At 49.3% G+C, this 17,500-nt stretch overlaps 8 protein-coding genes across 8 annotated transcripts; 3 read left to right on the top strand and 5 right to left on the bottom strand.

The window, feature by feature from the left end:
• Positions 1-1,088: 1,088 nt before the first annotated feature.
• On the bottom strand, positions 1,089-4,568 carry EJ05DRAFT_143626 (uncharacterized protein). Its single transcript, XM_033739259.1, has one exon. The coding sequence runs from the start codon at positions 4,375-4,377 to the stop codon at positions 1,300-1,302; it is 3,078 nt and encodes a 1,025-aa protein (XP_033596961.1). The 5' UTR covers positions 4,378-4,568; the 3' UTR covers positions 1,089-1,299.
• Positions 4,569-4,633: 65 nt separating this feature from the next.
• On the top strand, positions 4,634-5,699 carry EJ05DRAFT_541103 (uncharacterized protein). The gene is made up of 2 exons (XM_033749642.1): positions 4,634-4,967; positions 5,022-5,699. Exons 1-2 carry the CDS (start codon positions 4,733-4,735, stop codon positions 5,564-5,566), a joined length of 780 nt encoding a protein of 259 aa, XP_033596962.1. The 5' UTR covers positions 4,634-4,732; the 3' UTR covers positions 5,567-5,699.
• Positions 5,530-7,872, bottom strand: EJ05DRAFT_468958 (ATP dependent RNA helicase; the record flags this gene model as incomplete). The annotated part of the gene is made up of 4 exons (XM_033742892.1): positions 5,530-5,814; positions 5,867-7,468; positions 7,522-7,593; positions 7,651-7,872. The coding sequence occupies 4 exons, from the start codon at positions 7,870-7,872 to the stop codon at positions 5,665-5,667; spliced, it is 2,046 nt and encodes a 681-aa protein (XP_033596963.1). The 3' UTR covers positions 5,530-5,664.
• A 246-nt stretch (positions 7,873-8,118) lies between these two features.
• On the top strand, positions 8,119-9,780 carry EJ05DRAFT_143672 (uncharacterized protein). Its single transcript, XM_033739260.1, has 5 exons — positions 8,119-8,309; positions 8,402-8,640; positions 8,688-8,906; positions 8,953-9,246; positions 9,298-9,780. Exons 2-5 carry the CDS (start codon positions 8,514-8,516, stop codon positions 9,717-9,719), a joined length of 1,062 nt encoding a protein of 353 aa, XP_033596964.1. The 5' UTR covers positions 8,119-8,309; positions 8,402-8,513; the 3' UTR covers positions 9,720-9,780.
• A 60-nt stretch (positions 9,781-9,840) lies between these two features.
• On the bottom strand, positions 9,841-11,273 carry EJ05DRAFT_513986 (uncharacterized protein; the record flags this gene model as incomplete). Its single annotated transcript, XM_033748488.1, has 2 exons — positions 9,841-11,147; positions 11,198-11,273. The coding sequence occupies 2 exons, from the start codon at positions 11,271-11,273 to the stop codon at positions 9,841-9,843; spliced, it is 1,383 nt and encodes a 460-aa protein (XP_033596965.1).
• Positions 11,274-11,456: 183 nt separating this feature from the next.
• EJ05DRAFT_513987 (ADP-ribosylglycohydrolase) lies at positions 11,457-12,879 on the bottom strand. The gene has a single exon (XM_033748489.1). The coding sequence runs from the start codon at positions 12,574-12,576 to the stop codon at positions 11,545-11,547; it is 1,032 nt and encodes a 343-aa protein (XP_033596966.1). The 5' UTR covers positions 12,577-12,879; the 3' UTR covers positions 11,457-11,544.
• Positions 12,880-13,003: 124 nt separating this feature from the next.
• EJ05DRAFT_479493 (RNA-binding domain-containing protein) lies at positions 13,004-15,633 on the top strand. The gene has a single exon (XM_033744679.1). The coding sequence runs from the start codon at positions 13,115-13,117 to the stop codon at positions 15,383-15,385; it is 2,271 nt and encodes a 756-aa protein (XP_033596967.1). The 5' UTR covers positions 13,004-13,114; the 3' UTR covers positions 15,386-15,633.
• Positions 15,274-17,267, bottom strand: EJ05DRAFT_479494 (DNA repair protein rad18). The gene is made up of 2 exons (XM_033744680.1): positions 16,570-17,267; positions 15,274-16,516 (listed from the first exon to the last, which is right to left on the bottom strand). Exons 1-2 carry the CDS (start codon positions 17,214-17,216, stop codon positions 15,691-15,693), a joined length of 1,473 nt encoding a protein of 490 aa, XP_033596968.1. The 5' UTR covers positions 17,217-17,267; the 3' UTR covers positions 15,274-15,690.
• Between the last annotated feature and the right edge of the window lie 233 nt (positions 17,268-17,500).

A 17,500-nucleotide genomic window follows, 5' to 3' on the forward strand; every position in this document is an offset into this window, starting at 1 on the left:
TATTGAGAGGAATAATATGTGAGAGAGTGTTCGGAATAAAGGGGCATATGTTCAGGGGCCCGTAAATCATCATGAGCTGTTGTTCTGATGACTGAGCATAATATCTAATTCTAATGTATATTTTTGAAGTATGAGTGTCTTTCATTTCTTATTTGTGTCATACATACACGCATCCCAGGATGGTGTTACAAAACCTTATGATTTTCATGCTGATGAATGTCGTCTCCAAGTATAACTCATTCGTACCTCCACAGTATTATGTGCAGAGTGGTATTATCCCATGTAAACTACCTCATCTATACAGGTACTCGTTTGCGACGATTTCATGTTCAATCAATTCACAAAATTATCCAGTCTCCAACGCAAGCATCGAGACGGATACATACCCGCGGCATCTTCCGACTACCAAGCTATATGGTTCGTTCCCGCTCAAGACTGACGCTAGACCCAAGCACTCTTAGAGTATTACCAGTTTTAGACAGCTAATTACCTAGTAGTTATCGTCGGGTATTCCTCCCAGACATGCGCTGAAAGCTCGCGCAAAGTATTCGCTACGATGATCATCAATCAGCTCGGCTCCATCGTGTAGCAAACGCAAGTGCATAGCACAGCATTACGTATTTGCGAATTTGCAACTCGTTACGTCTGACATATCCTTACTCTCATAGCGATGATCTGGACCTGGACATCTTGATGACGGTGGTGGACGCTGGAACTCGTGACGTGTGCATTTGTGTTGCTACCTTGAGCGCCAAGCAACCGCTCGCTTCAGGTCCAATACATGTACCTCTACGCATCATCGATGAATGACCTCGAGAAACGTGCATCTTGAATAGCAAATCATGCTAGACATGAGAGTTTTGTTCTTGCCTCACATACGGAGGTCTGCGACTTATTCGAGCGCTGTCTGATGTCTTGATCCGGCGGGTTTCAGAATGAGCCTGCTCGTTGGATGGATGGGGACTGAATACGTGCTAGAGTTCTTAAATTCTTGGGAGCCAAGCGCTAACTAGCATTATTTCCAAGCTCGTTAGTGTGTTAGTGCGGCATGGCATGAGGAGGAGGCGGGTTCGTACAGATGGATTTGTGGGGCTGGGGCTTGGGTGTGTGAGCTGACGACGCGGTGTGTCATTATGCCTGGGGATAGGGATGGAACTTTGGTCAGTAAGTTGGATGTGACGTCTGATGACGTATATGAAGAGATGAAGCTAATTCGATGAGACCGGAGGTTGGAAACGAGATACAATAAGCTCGCTGCGGCACGGCATTAACAACTGCTATGTTGTTCTGTCTCGGGGTTCAGAAACCCGATTGCCTCAGCTTCCTCTTCTTCTTCGGTCTCGCACCGAACTTGCCAAATTCTATCTGACTTGCAGTAATAGGCTGACTACTACCTGGCAATGCCCCATGCGACGGCCCAGGAGAACTTCCATGCTCGACCCGTGGCGTCGGCTGACTGAGTGTGATCCGGCCTATCTGTTGAGCAGCCTGGTTCGACGCGTTTTCCAACCGCTCTTCTCGCAGCCTCTTCTTCATCCGCCGTTCCATCTTCCTTCGAGCCTTCGGCGCGAGCTCCGTCTCCACTTGGGCAGCTAATTCTCGGATGGTAGCTTCATAATCATAGTGGGATGGATCTTCACCAAAAGCCCAGTGAGAACAGGTGCGAGCCACAGGACCAGAGAGGATGATAGTTGGTTTAGATACCCTTGCATGGTCTCTAAGGGCATTGAGGTGGAGTGGACCGGAGGACACATAGCTCGTACTGAAAGAGGCCGAGGTCAATGACGGCGTGGGTTCTGGTGTCGGCAATTGATGACTCTGAGTCCCTCTCGACTGTGAATGCGATGAGAGAGGTACTGAGGATGCTTGTGAGTCAGGTCTGCTGGACATTGGTGCTTTCCCCTTGTCAGACGAGCGAATCGGTATTGTGAACAAGGATCCAGGCACTGTCTGGGACTGTGTTGCGGCGTTTGGCAGATCCTGAGACTGGCTCGCCGAAGGATGCGTAGGTATGGCTTGAATGTTGTGTAATGAAAGAGCGATGTCGACTGCAGCTCTACGTATGATATGTTCTCTGGACCTGCGGAAGTGCCGCGAAGTATCAGGATTGAGACCACCGAGCCAGTGTTTAGTAGCATGTCTATAGACTGCACTTATGGTGAGATCCTGGGCACGACCTTCCTGGTCATCATCGTCTATAGGCTGTATCATCTCAAGGCCAATATGAGTATTGCTGATTATTGGCCTTATACCATACTTTGGAATATCTGGCTCTAGATTTGTAACCTCAGTTCGACAGAAATCCCAGAAAGCAGATGATGCGGTGGAAGTATCTGCAACCATGGTAGTAGGCCCAATGATTTCGTAAAGCGTACGGGATAGGTCAGCTGACATATCATCAGTGTGGCTGTCCTCTAGATTTGATCTCACACGATCGAGAGATGGAATGAGGGGGCTAGTATCGTCGTCCTGTTGCCGTACGCTGAATTTGTAAATATCATGAAACCCAGAACCGAAATCGGGCGGATGGATTGGCTCAGGTACATCGTAATCAGTGTTATCATGGCCTAGGTGGAAATCACTTAAGCCCTCCATTGTGTCCTCCATGATGTCGTCAACATGCTTCTGAGATACCTGTGCTTGCCTCGACCATGGCTTTATCCAATCAAATGGCTCTACGAGTCCATCATGACGTGACGCATTGGAACTGGAGGAAAAAAACACAAAAGATTCCATTGAATAATCGTCATGGACCACGAAGAGCTGGAAGAAAGACTTGTCGACATAGTCATGGTCCTCTTCCGATTTTTCCATCGCGCCATCAACACTCGCAAAGTTGGTAAGGGCGATCTTGGCAGAGACAATATTGCGAGTAGTGACTTGACCAAGGTCAAGATGACAGGGGTCGCTTAATGAACGAGCAGATCCAGCGACTTCTGAAATCTCGAAGCGGATGTTCGTGATCAGTAAATTAAGTCGTGAATATATGACAGCCAGGATGCTACCATCGTGGTCTGCAGCCATGCTCATTCTTAACGTGATGTCGTCCCGGTCACGCCATAATTTCCAGCTCGTTATGTTGGAGGCTGTCAAGATCTCGCCGTCGGCGTTCATTGTTTCGGCCAAGTGACCAGCGTCAATCAGCAGAAGATGCGTCGTGGTCAATATTGCAAGGTGATTCCTCTGTCCAGGCACTCTTCTCATATCCAGAATCCATTCGGAAGAGTGATCAAGTCCCAAATTTGGTCTACCAAGACGCAGAGGGAGAGTCGAAATGTTATAAAAATTGATCTCGCGTCTAGCGCAGACTACAATTACATTGCTGTTGCATATCCACAAGACTCTGTACCAACCATCGTCACCTCGAGTGGTCAGTTTCGAGGAGTGCTGAAAGGATCCTTGTCGAACGATGGAAGTAGTATATGTCGATCTTTTGTGTCTTTGGGTGCCTGAGATTTCAAATATACGCCACGATCCCGTTTGGGACACCACTGCCAATTGTCTTTTGTACCATGGATTGAAAGTAACATCAGCGAAGGCTGATTCCTCGATATCTTTTTTTGATATTGTTAAAATATGATTTGGATGTAGTGACGAGTACGAGCGATTCATATGACTTGGGAATGGCGTAGAGCGTTCATAAACTGGGCGCAATAAATATATGACCGACGGCAGACGGACAGCAACAAAGTCTTCCATGCCCTCTTGGACCTCGGAATCACAGACTTGCAAGATTCGCGCGCCTGGTCCTTGCCAGTGTCCTATATGGCGCTGGGGAGAGCTCAAGAGCAAGCCTGTACTATGGTCGAAATTCCAACCGTGTACTGTGTTTACAAGTCGTTTGATCTTGAGGCCGGCTCCAGTGCGTTCGCCGGGCACAACACATATGCTAGAGCTACCACACTGCACGGTAGTATCGATGGCTTGTCCAAAGCAGAATAAGTCACCATATAATGGATCATAAACATCTTGCACTTCGGTGACAGCCTCAGACTCCTGGAGTAGTTCCTGCATTAGACTCATGTCGAAGTCAAGATTTGGGACTTCTCGGTATAGTGCTTTTACGGCGTGGCCATGCCGTCTCGATGCCCATTGGTATGGTGGGACAGTCTCCTCGTGGCGGATTTCCTCATCCCGACTGGCAAGTTCCAACTGGAGATCTTTGCTCAGGAACGGCCCCAGCATCCGCAAGGACCTTTGATGTCCTGGCAGTCGTGAGAAAGAGAATTTGCCAGTTGTAACCTGATAGGAGGGAACGCCAGTATATCCATAGCCTACACTTAAGGGAGCAGCATCGGCTCGGGTGAGTTTTCTGGACTCTGTTATGTCGTCTTGATGTTGATATGCCTTTCGGCACGAACTTGTAGTCTCAGCCATTTGGCTCCCGGAATTGTCGCAAGATCCTCTGCGCTGCAAGTTTCATATTTTGTCCGTTGGGGTTGATAGACGTGCGAAATTCGAAAACCTATGAAGCGTCTAAAGGTTCGAGTGAACTGAAAATAACTGTGAAGGTCCTCGCGTTAATTATTTGACCCATGCTGGAAAAATCTTGAGCCCGTGCACGTGTTGGCACGCTAGCGTTGCTGCTGGCTGCAAAGAACTCGAGCACGGACCACATAAACAACAACAACAGCAACAACGTCAATCACTCGGCGTTATGTTGACTTGCATTCTCGACAATCCTTACATTTGGCAGCAAGACGAATCCTTCAATCAATAGCAAAATTCCACTATGGCTGCTGTTGCGTTCGATTCATCAATGGGTGCGAACACCCTTCGCCCACCTTTCGATAGAGCAGACGCAATCTCGACGGCCGATAGCCTCCCGAGCGTGCAATTTGGCTTCGAAGACCTGCGAGACCGTATGCAGCGTTTTACACAACGCTTCGACGCGTTCATCGAGCTGGGTCGCAAGCGTGTCCTCGAGGAACGAAATAAATTCCGCATGAACGTCTCTGAACTTCAAGGTATGTTCTCCGCCAGGCAGTAATACCATCCAGCTTCGACTGACTCAAAACTAGAGGACCAGCGCATGAAGAAACGCGACATCGAAATTCTCACACTCAAACAAACAACCCATGCGCAAACTCTTGCCAAAGAATCGCAGGAGACCGATGAGATGAATCATGCTATCGCGGCGCTCACAGCGCAACGAGATGAACGCCTCGCAGCTCGCGACGCACTGAAGTCTCAGATTGTCGAGATTCAGACACAGATCAGTTCTCGACGTGAAGCACAGGCTGCGCACAAGAAGCATCTTGAGCGCGAGTCGCGGTACAACGAGCCGGAACTGGACTTCTGGGAGACGCATCTGGGGTTGCGGATTGAGGGTGCGGGTTATAGCGATCATCTCAAATTCACGTATACTTGTGTAAACGAAAAAGATCCCAGTATTGAGGCCTGGTTCGAGCTAGATACTGGAAGTCGGGAATATCGAATTATCCAACATCGGCCGAAGTTGGAGCAGGAAGCAGTTGAAGGTGCACTGGACAGATTGTCGAGTGGGAGAATGCTTGCACCTTTTCTGCGGGAGATGAGGCAATTGTTTATTGATGCACTAAAGTAGTGTATGGACTATGCATGAGCGTACGTAGAGCCGCAGATTGGTCTCTAACGTGATGGGCCAACATACATGAAGACGCTTAGATTATACCACTCGAGTTCTTATATTATTTGCCGAGCTTTCTCTATCTGATAGTATTCTGGTGCATATTCTGTTAACCAGCTCTTTTCAATCTTCGTGACATCCCTAATATATACCTTACTACCAGTCTCCATGATCTCATGAAAGATGACCCAGTCGGCTTTACGATTCTAGATAGAGATCAGTATTAGATTATGAGTGCGCATCAATAGGATCACTCACAAACATCAACGACGTTGGGTGAGCATACAGCACCGTCTCGCCGTCAACCGTTCTGAACGTTCCGTCCGGCTGCATTCTTGCTGACTGGGCAAAGTAGCCAGCGGTCAGACATCGCCGGATTTTTTCTGGCTTGCCAATGCCACCTGCAGTCAGAACCTCAGGCCCAAGGCTCTCCTGTACATTGATTCCAAATTTCTCTAGATACTTCCTCAATTGGTTCCTGACGCTCACGGCACGGCTCATCGCCTTGAAGTTTAAGTAGTTGTCCCGGCACCATTTTGCATCCTTCTTTCCCTTGGTAATGAAAGCATGGTACACATTCAGTAACGTGATATGATCACCTTCGTCCGCAGCAAATTTGCGCCGTGCCGTTTCATGCGCTTTTTTCTCACCCTCATGCCAGAACCAGCACCCGCCTTGTAGATTAAGCATCGCGGCAATAGTGAGCATCTCACTGAGCACGCCGAAATCTGGTGCTGAGAGTAGAGCCTTGCCCAGCATGGGCTCGACGGCGAGCTCAGCCATACGCATGCCAAGAGGACGTGTGAGTTTTGCATAGTCATCGACAGCACCCAGAGAGTATAGCAGCTCAAATGCTCGCAACATGAGCTCGGCAGGTGGGGGTGTGATAAAATCGAAGCGAACGATGTTATCAATGCCTAGGGCTTTAAGCTGGAGTACTATGGGCGCGAGGTTCGAGCGCTGGATCTCTGGGACTGTCGCCTCGGGTAAGGTGTTGTAGGACGCTTCAGTATATAGACGGAAGCATTTTCCTGGTTTAGTGCGCCCGGCGCGACCAGCACGCTGGGTGGCAGATGCTTTCGATATAGATGTGGCAGTGAGTGTGTCAATACCGGTCGTAGGGTTATAAGCACGCAGTTTCACGAAACCACAGTCAATGACGTATGCGATACCAGGGATGGTCACAGAGGCTTCCGCGATGTTGGTTGCCACAATGACTTTGCGGGTATTGTCAGGGGTAGGCTCAAAGACGTACATTTGTTGATCAGTCGGAAGTCCAGCATAAAAAGGACAAGGTAATAATCCTGGTGCGTTTGGATTCAATGTGTCGGCGTATTCAGCGACCTTCTGGACAACTCTTTCGATTTCCTCTCTCCCTGTAAGGAAAACTAGAATATCACCTTCACTTTCGTTCTTGTGTATGTCATAGATTGTCTGCACCGCAGTCTCAACGTAGTCTTCCGAGGGTTCCTCGAGGTATTGTACATCAACCTGATAACTTTTGCCCTCGAGACTGATTATTTTACCCAAGTCACCACCTGGCACAGCCCCCGCCGCGGGTACCATTGCCGCTGCAGTGACAGGGAGGTCATTCGTGAAGAAGTTCAAGAAGCTTTCAGCATCCAAGGTTGCGCTACTAATGATCAGTCGTAGGTCTAGTCTCTTCTTGCGAATCTTCTTCAGAATCCCAAGAAGCATATCTGAGCTGAGAGATCGCTCGTGAGCTTCGTCGACCATAATAACAGAATATTTGGTGAGAAGAGGGTCAACAAGAGCCTCCCGGAGTAGCATCCCATCGGTCAGAAACTTGATGCGTGTCGATTGGGATGTCATATCCTCAAAGCGAATCGAATAACCCACCTAAGTTGTCGGTCAATTTGTGTATCAGAGCATTTATTGGGACTAGGCGGTACATCGTGACCAAGTTCGCATCGCATCTCTTCAGCCACACGAATAGCAACCGACGTTGCAGCTACCCTCCGAGGCTATGCATCATGTCAAATTGAGCTACAAGTGCATAAAATTTTAGGCGACTTACCCACCTGAGTGACAGCGATCTGTTTCCCATTTGTAGTCCATCCTGCTTGATGTAGATATTGAGGTATTTGTGTTGTTTTTCCACTACCTGTATGACCAACGACTACTGTCACAGGAAACGTCTCTATTAAATACAACAGTACATCTCTATGCTGGGCGATTGGTAGTAAAGCTGATGGCTTGAAAAGAGCGGGGATGAAAGACGAGCCAATCTCAGGTTCGGTCATGACGATGTGCAATGGCATATGCTTGTATCACGATCAAGCATGGTCTTCTTGATCAGCAATACTGCTAGGCCTTTGGAAAATTATATGATGATCGACTCTTTGGGAAAGGTGATGAAAACACATTGGAAGACCCGTTGGAGATCGATGTGCTTGGTTGTTTTAGGCCTAGTTTTTACGCGTGCTGCCTCAGGCTACCCATCCATGAATAGAATAGACCATGACGAAAGACTGCGTGGACCCGCAGTCTAAGCCACTCAAAGGTCAAAGTCAAAGCGAGGTGCACGATTGAAAGCTTCACAACAACAACCCAGTACATGCTTTCTACAGTCTTCTACGTGCCCCCACCTACGTCTTCCTCATATTTCCTCAGCTTAGCAACGAATCCATCAGTCCTGTCTAGAAAGTACAACATGGCCCAAAAACCTATGGAGAAGCCTGTAAGCATTGCAGCCCTGTTGCCCCTCCTGAGCTCCCCGTTGGCTGACTGACGGCCACAGAAGACGAGTGGAGCTGAATCGCCAACTACCAGAGCGGAGCTTGACTTCGATGATGATGCGCCAGATGCTTCAGTGCCAGCGACACCTGCAGCTCCGGTTCCTCCTGCTAAGGAAGAGGCTGCTCCACCGAAGCCTCCACGGCCGATGAGTCCAAAAGCTCAGGCGGAAGCGACTCTTATTGAAGCTTTCCCAAGTGTCGATGCCCAAGTCGTCAGGGCTGTCTTGCACGCGAGTGGTGGAAGAATGGAACCCGCCTTCGAAGCTCTTCTTGGTCTGTGACGGGAAATACGAACCTTCGACGTGTAACTAACATTTCAGGCATGAGCGATCCAAACTACAAGGAAGAAGCACCACCCCAACAACCACCACGTCCGACCGCGGCACAAAAGCAACTAGAAGAAGACGAACGTTTAGCACGTCAGCTAGCCGAACATTATCAAGCCCAAGGTCAAGGTTCCCGCTCAAGAGGCGCCCCTCAACCGTACGCTAGATCACAGAGACAAGAGCCAGAAGATCGAGAGCGGAGCTTTTTTGACGGTAGGCATAAATTTTGTTTCATCATGGCCTCGCTGACGGAATGAAGATGACCTTCCCGAGATCGGCGAAAACATCAGAAAGGGGTTCCTTGAGACCCAAAAGAACGTCAACAAGTGGATAACGGACTTTAAAAAGAAGATCGATGGCGAAGACGAGGATGAGTATGATGGGCGTCCATCACAACGCCAAAATTTTGGCGCGTCGCAATCCGACCAGCTGTATGGTATTCAAAGGGACGCTGAGCGTCGAGCTCGACAAAGCGGCGACCGCGATCGATATGACGCTGATCCTCAGATCATTAGCGACGACTTCACGACTTTACGCATGCAGGACAACGATCGTAAGATTTTTTTTAGCTTTCTGTTCGCCTTAATTAGCTAATTAATCGTAGCCCCAGCTCAGCCTCCCCGGCCTGGCCGTCCTCATGCCAATCCTGATCTCTTTAAGCCTACACCTGCACCGCCACAATCGGGGCCTGTTGATGAGGTCGAAGCTTTCGATGTGAAGCGTATGGGTAATAGACAGCCATCGCCTGGTGGCAACAAGAAGAAATGGCAACCTCTCACATCTGTCGCCCCCAATCCGGAAGGGGACGACCATGATCCTTTCAGCCTTGGCGACAGCGAGGACGAGGATACGAAGGCAAAGGACACACGAGCAGATGACTCAGAGAGACTGAAAAAAGCAGCAGCAACCGGCCCATCAGTCTCGCCAATCGAAGCTGGTAAGCCAGTCGAAGCCGCAGAACGTTCTGGTAGCATGGGTACACGAAATAAGGAGGCGGAGGAGCTTTTGACAAAGGAAACAAAGTGATGGATTGAAAATATATGCTGGCTATTATAGTACCGGAAACTGGCTTCTGGAGCTATCTCGACACAATTCGATGATATGTTCCAGGCTACTTGACACAATAAGCCTTCACAGCATTCTAGATTCAATTCTCCAGAATAGAGGCGTCCCAGAAATCCCTTCTCGGTGCCCCTCCATACTTCCATCGTTGATCAGGATTGTTCCTCACGTATTCATACACCGTCTCCATGCGTACTTGGCGTATATAGTACTTCATTCCTCGGATACCGTCACCACCGTCTCTGCAGCCTTGACGTACATAAGTATGCATGGTGACGAGATCATTTCGGTTGAACACCTTAAAGTGAGTGACATTCAACCCTACAATTTGTAGCGTACGATCGTTGTAAGTTTTCATCAAATGTGGCACGAATTCTAGTACATCGTTCCGGGTATTTAGCAGTCCAGGAAACTCTTCTGCTGGGTGATATCGGTATCTGATTGGGACTCGTCCAGGACGGTGTGGCAGACCATAGTAGTCGGTCATAGGATCTGGGAGGCCAACTCCATCGGGCATGCCGAGACGCATGATACCAGTTAAAGGTGGCGAGGGTGTGATTGTTCTATCTGAACGTGAGTCTGACGCGTCGGTGAGATACTCGTCTTCAGATGAGTCGGGTTCGACAACATGTGAGATATTCGGATCTGGTCGGCCGTTATCGCCGTTGTATGAAGCGACTGGATCGTAGTCTTCTCCGCCAACTTCTTCAACGTCTTCATCGTCTGTATCTGGATCATGTTCACTTTCATTTTCATTTTCGTCTTCTTCCTCTTCCTTACCATCTCCATGAACTCCTGTTTCTCCTGTTATCGCTTCTATTTCGTCTTTCTCCTTCTCCCCTTCCTCCACACAATTTTCCATATCCAAGTCCTCAGCTATAGCCCTCTCCCTATTCCTATCCTCACACTCCTGCAAGGACCTTTCCTCTGCAGAACCATTCGAGGAGTACTCTGACGACCATTCACTCTCAAGATCCTCATCTAACAGCCGCTCCGCATATTTGAGTTGCCCATCACACCATAACTGGATGCCGGAAGGGACGATGGAATACGGCCTGGCGTCTATCAGATTCGCGTCTCCGACAATCTTAATCGCCAGCTCGCGAACGGTCTCGACGTCTATCCAAGAGGTCTTTGGGCATGTAAAGTAGGTTACAGCATATTCACTTCGAGGACAGCCATTTGCGCAGCGATCTCCTGGGCTAATAAAGCGCCTAATGAGCGTCCGTTCTGGTTCGAGAGTGTCGACGGGTATAGGAGACTGTCGAGGCTGTGTGGACTCCATATGTACGGCAACGGCACTTTCGGCTTTGAGATCATGAAGATGTGATGCATATTTGGTATGGCAGAGTAGAGCGGTTAGAATTGAGCTGGCGGCAGTAGCAAAGAACGCTATGTAAAGTGAAACACTTTCGTGATGTATGCCACAGTGTTGTCTACACAAGGTTTCTGTGAAGTTGCGTGTTTGCGTACCTGCCAGATCTCGTCAGTCCTGTAATTCTGGGTGAAGAAAGCCATGTTTGGTGATCATAGCTACGACCTACCAAAATATCTACATTTATGTAGCTATCTATCTCTTGAGTTGTCGGAGACCTTGTGTTAGCCTGGCCCTGGAAAGTGCGAGTATCACTGCACCATAGACGCTTTCCCTTACGACCCTCAACATGAGCCTGTTCAGCAGAGGACGAAATTTTGCGGAATAGTTTGTGTTGTGAATCGTTTGTCATATTGCAAAGTGTTTACATTGGACAAATAAAGCTAGTAATCTAAGCTGCAATCCGTTTCGGAGTCAAGATAGCGCTAGGGCGATGCTAGTGAATTCTTCACCGAACTGTAATACGTCTCTCCAGTCCTTAGGGATAGCGTCGATGCCGTCTCTGGCTCCCAGAAGTCCCCCAGCGATGGCAGCGTTTGTATCTGAGTCGGCACCAAGCATTACGATATCACAAATGACTTCCTTGAAAGGCCGATCGTCCAATACTGCTGCGATTGCCAATGTCAGAGACTCCAGCACAAAGCCGCGGCCTCGGCCAGGCAATATGCCCGGACCATCTTCAACAAGTTCTGTAGGTTTCAGCTTTTCCCCTAATTCGATGGCTCGCACCACAGCATCTGCGTTGGGTCTCAAGTGGGTTTTGTTCGATGTAGTTTTCACTGCCAGGACTGTGGCGCAAGCCTTTCCTTCACCAACTGCCGTCGCAGGAGATTGACCATCTATCAGCTGAGCGACGATGGTGTTGTATGCAGCACATGCAATCGTACACCTTATGTCGTCGTGTGTAACTGCTGATATATCGATCGAGTGTTGGAGACGTTCCTCCTCATTTGCGGCGAAGAGCGCGGTGGGGATGCAGCGCATCAGTGAGCCATTTCCTGCACTGCCTTGTCCTGAACCACAACCTCGCGGATCTTTCCTACCACTCGCAATGCTTTGTCGATACCTCGTGAGTCCCACGAATGTGGCACCACCAATGTCTTTCGGGGAGGACCCTGGCTGGCGACCAGGCCAACGCCCTGTTGCCCAGTCGAGCATATTATCTGCAGCAGCTTCAAGAACATCCACGTAGGATTTCCGCTCTGTAGACCTTTTGGAATACGCGAGTAGGACTGCTCTTGTTAGGTCAGTGTCATCCGTAGCATGACCTGGCTCCCACTCGAAATGACCGCCACCAATGATGCTGGTGAGACCAGTGGGAAATAACGCTTTAGTTTCTTCCCAACGTACGAATTCGAGAGTTGCGCCAAGCGAGTCTCCAGCATGGACACCGAGAAGAGCGCCGATGATGCGCTTTTGGCGATCCGTAAAGCCCGAGGACTCCATTTTAGATTCGTGAGTGAGAAAGAGTTGGAAGAATGGTGATATGCAGAAAAGAGGGTGCGTGCTTCAAGATATAGCATCAGGAAACTCGACTTGGCCTACCTCTTTTAATAATCAGCAGGCATCAATGTCTAATGAGAAGCCAGCTGAAGCTTGTGTCAGTGGGGGCTTGGGCCTAGGCAGCCATCCTTAACTTAGGAGTCAGTATACTTGTGAAATCTTCACTCATCAATATCGTGCACTCCGTTGAGCATGATGTTCATGTCGACGAAGGCAGGCACAAGGCTATGACCATGGATGTTGGAGTTCAAGTCGCTGTGATGGATATGGGCCTTGCAAGGCTTGCATGGGATGGAGGGCTTCAGAATCTAGTCTAAATACAGCTAGCCAATGCATCTTCACGCCTTAACGTTCAGGCGCCAGCCAAGATAAAAAGTTATTTCGGTGGAGCTCGTTTACATTGAAAATTGCGACTAATACTTGCTGCATTTTCCTTGTGCCATATCGCCGTATAGTGTTCCATACCACTCCAAGTCTTATAATGTCTCCTCATCGTAAGAAACTCAAGCTTTCGGACGGCGGAGTGGCTGTTCCTCCCACCAAAGAAATTGCTCCCGAGAGTGATGCTCCCATTACCAATGGCGAAGCGAAGGTCGAAAAGCCAAGAAGGTCACTGTTCGTGAAAGGTCTGGCGCCAGAGACGACTACGGATGATCTCACAGAGCTCTTCTCACAATCATTTCCATTGAAGCATGCTACCGCCGTGGTCGATCCCACATCCCAATTGTGCCGTGGCTATGGTTTCGTTACCTTCGCTGATGCAGAAGATGCGCAAAGAGCCAAGGAAGAATTCAAGGACCATATATTACATGGGAAAAAGATCAGAATAGACGTATCAGAGCCTCGTCAGCGTAAAGAGAAAGGGCCGCCGAATGCAAGCCGGCCGGCCAGCGGGGTCGCTGTTGCGAAAGAGCCTGCAAAGGTAGACAACGCGCCACGATTAATTATACGAAATCTACCATGGAGTATCAAAACCCCTGCACAGCTACAGAAACTGTTCCAGCCATATGGCGCTATGCACGAACCTATACTTCCTAAAAAGCCAGGCACAGATCAGTTGAGGGGGTTTGGCATCGTGGTCATGAAGAAGAGAAAGAATGCTCAGACAGCAATTGAGAAACTCTCGGGGAAGGAAGTTGATGGGCGTACTTTGGCTGTCGATTGGGCAGTGGATAAATCAACGTGGCAGAACCTGCAACACAACACCGAAGCTGAGGACGACGACGAGGATGATGAGGAGGACAATGACGATAACAACCAGAATGAAGATGAAGCAGACAGCAGCGATGTGAAAGGCACAGTCATCGACGAAGATGTCGACGACGACATGGAGAATTCTTTGTCCGATATTGATAACCTCGCAGAGGATGGCGAGGACATGGACGAGGACGATGAAGATGAAGCTTCAGAAACTGAGCCTCCGATGACTACTCTCTTCGTACGCAACCTTCCTTTTTCTGCAACAGATGAATCGCTCGAGGATCATTTCCGAACTTTTGGTGCTGTGCGGTACGCTAGGATCGTAATCGACCATAACCTAGGAGTTCCGAAAGGCACTGGGTTTGTTTGTTTCTACAAGGAAGAAGACGCACAACAGTGCCTGAAGAGAGCACCAAAAGAAAAAATTGACGTCCAAGTTTCACGACCCTCTGCCACCAAATCAGTGCTGCAGAATGTGGAAAATGATACTTCAGGTCACTACACGATGGATGGCAGAGTTTTACACCTGTCTCAAGCCGTTAGTCAGAAAGATGCAAAGCGTCTGCAAACAGAAGGTGCTGACAAGCGACTCACGCGCGACAAAGACAAGAGGAGACTGTTCCTCTTGAACGAGGGGACAATCTCGACAAAATCTACGCTGTATCAAAAACTATCACCAACCGAAATCGCCATGCGAGACGCTAGTGTAAAGCAAAGAAAGACCTTGTTACAAACAAACCCATCTTTGAACATTAGTTTTGTCCGTCTTGCTGTTCGAAATATACCCAGGAGTATCGACTCGAAGGCTCTGAAGGCGCTTGCTCGTGAGGCAGTAGTTGGATTTGCAACCGATGTCAAAGCCGGCCTTCGAGAGCCGATTTCCCGTGAGGAGTTGAGCAGAGGAGGCGAGGAGATGAAGAAAGCAGAGAAAGAACGCAAGAAGCGCGCAGTCGGTGTTGTAAAACAAGCTAAAGTTGTCTTCGAGGGCGAAAAGGGCGGCAAAGTGGATGAGAGAAGTGGTGCTGGCAGGAGTCGCGGTTATGGTTTCATTGAATACTACACGCATCGGAACGCCCTCATGGGTCTGCGATGGCTCAATGGCCACGAAGTCGGTTACAAGACACAGGAGCCGAAGAAGAAAGGCAACGCGGAATTTCAGGACCGCAAGAAGAGACTTATCGTTGAATTCGCTATTGAGAATGCCCAGGTCGTACATCGCCGCCAGGAGCGAGAAGCTAAGCACCGCTCAGACGGACAGGATAAAGGCGACACCGAGAATCCTGTCAACGAGGAGGCCAAGGTTCAGAAAGGCGGCTTCAAGGATAAGAAAGGTAGTATCAAGGACCGGAAAGCGGAACGAAAGGACTTGAAGCGGAAACGAGGTGACAAGCCTGATACTGGTAACAAGAAGCTTAAACCGAAGACTCCTGCACCGGTCAACAACGCTGCTAAGGTCAACGGTTCTGCAGACAAGGGCGTCCAACATATCATCGCTAGGAATCGGCATGAGAAGCGAGCGGCACGCAAGATGCGGAATGCCGCACAAAAATAGTTCATAGTAATCTCACAGCATTCTTCGGCGTTCTAACAAAAGTTCAGAGAACGTTGGCGTGTCATTTGTATCTTGCATAGAGGGAAATGAGCTGTGTTGCAAGTGCTGGTCACAATCTTGTTGAGTATGTCTGTTGCAAAAGTGCTTACATCGAGCCTTTCACAGCAACAGAGAAGTCGTGATCATATTGCAATACTAAGACATGTAACGCTAAATGCTAATGGAGGACCATACTGAGCCACATGCAGAACAAGACTTGCTATGCACACTCCGACATACTTCCAGGTGCGTCAACTTCATAGCCGCTATTGAGCGGCCTGTTCCGTTTCGATATCCTTCACTGGCTCCTCTGGGATAGCGAACATAGGTATCTTCTTGACTGGGGACATACCCAGAGACTCCGAACTTCCTGGGTGAAGCGATGGAACCGAAGTCATCTGCTGTGACTGATCTGAGTTACCGTTGAGGGAAAGTATTCGAGTAGAAGCGTCCTCAGGGGTCTCTTGTACCAACACGCCGTCATTGGCAGCCTGAACCTTATTCCTGATACTGGAGAGCGCTTGAACGTCGGGTATCACGCGCGATACTACGGCGGCTTCATCGGCGTCATGGGCGATCTTGGAATCATCACTATTTGTGGCCGTCTCTGTGTTCGCTGCATTAGGTGGGCCCGTCCTAGTTTCGAGCATCTCGGTATCGCCATTCGTGTCTTTGCTCTCTTGCCCTTCTTTCTTCTGGTTTCGCTTAGCTCTAGCAGCCGCTATCAATGACTGGAACTGATCACTGTTATCTTGAGCCCAGCTTTTCCCATCAAAGTCTTTCCGCATCACACTCGGTATCGCGGAGTCGCGTGTATGTCCTCCTTGGCTCCTTTCCCATTGGTCCAGCTCTCTCAGCAGCTCGCTCTTTTTACGCGGTCGACTTGAATCGCAATTCGAGTTCCAAAGGTTTATCCACTCGGTGTGACGGCGAGCGAGGAGTTGTTTTGGGCCCCATGCTGGGATTCCGAGCTCTTGGAGCTTTTTCCGAAGGGCTATGTCTTTGAGGATGGAGTAGTTGAGTTGTGGGAGGCGTTGCGGGGCGGTTGAGTTATGTTGTGGGAGTGTATGCGCCGAGCGTGTTTCGGACAATCTGCTTATATCAATACTGGTAGTAGTGCGACCAACGGTCATGGGTGTACGAACCTTACTTGCGCTGCTCGCTTCTTGTCCTGTTTTTGCTCCTCTTCACAGCGGTCTAGATGCACGAACACGGACTCCTCTTTCATACGCTTGCTGCACATGGGACAAGGCACCAGACCATCATCTGGCTCCGGTTGTTCATCTTCACTTTCCTCCGCAGTAGCATCCGAGTCCTCTATGCTGATGGCCTCCGCATGCGCTGGTGTCACTTCAGTTCTCGATGCCTGACTTCTTGTCGTCCTTTGGCTCCGCCTTGGCGAAGTATGCTCTTCTAGATCAGTGTCGACAATCTTCCTCTTCAGCTTCCTTCTCCCCTTGCCCTGATCCTCTTTCTCTTCGCTCTCTTTCCTCGCCAGTTCTAGTGCCTGCGGTCTTGCGCCGCTGAAACCATCCACGACCTCTTGCACAGTCCAATTACGCCGCAGCTTACTTGCGTCGTCACTCGCTCGACACGCTGGACACTTCCCGTCTGAGGCGAGACAGCGCCGTATGCAAAGTGAGCAGAATGTATGCGAGCAGGACGTAATCATGGGTGTATCAAAGAAGTCTTTGCACACTTGACATCGTAAGGCGGTCTCGAGCACTGAGAAGGACGATAGAGGGGTGTCGAGCCAATCGGTCGAGTCAGTGATTTCAAAGTTTTTGTCCATGGCGAAGCGTGACCTGGACGTACTACACCATCGTCCAGCGAGCGGAATGATGGTGTAATGGATCGCGTTCTGAGAACGCGTTTACTAGCGTCACAAACTAAGCCTAATAGGGAACGAGTATTAGGCTCTCCCACGAGGTATCTATGTCTGACGTTCAATGAGACCATTCTATTACGATCGGTGAGCTTTCATCATCATGTGACGCTATGTCTAGATATATCGCCATATACTATGTACCAGAATACGCTATCCAAGTCCCTAAGTGCCTTGCAAGGCTCAGGCTA

This window comes from Pseudovirgaria hyperparasitica, assembly GCF_010093815.1.
Source record: "Pseudovirgaria hyperparasitica strain CBS 121739 unplaced genomic scaffold EJ05scaffold_16, whole genome shotgun sequence".
Classification (NCBI taxonomy): Eukaryota; Fungi; Ascomycota; class Dothideomycetes; order Acrospermales; family Acrospermaceae; genus Pseudovirgaria; species Pseudovirgaria hyperparasitica.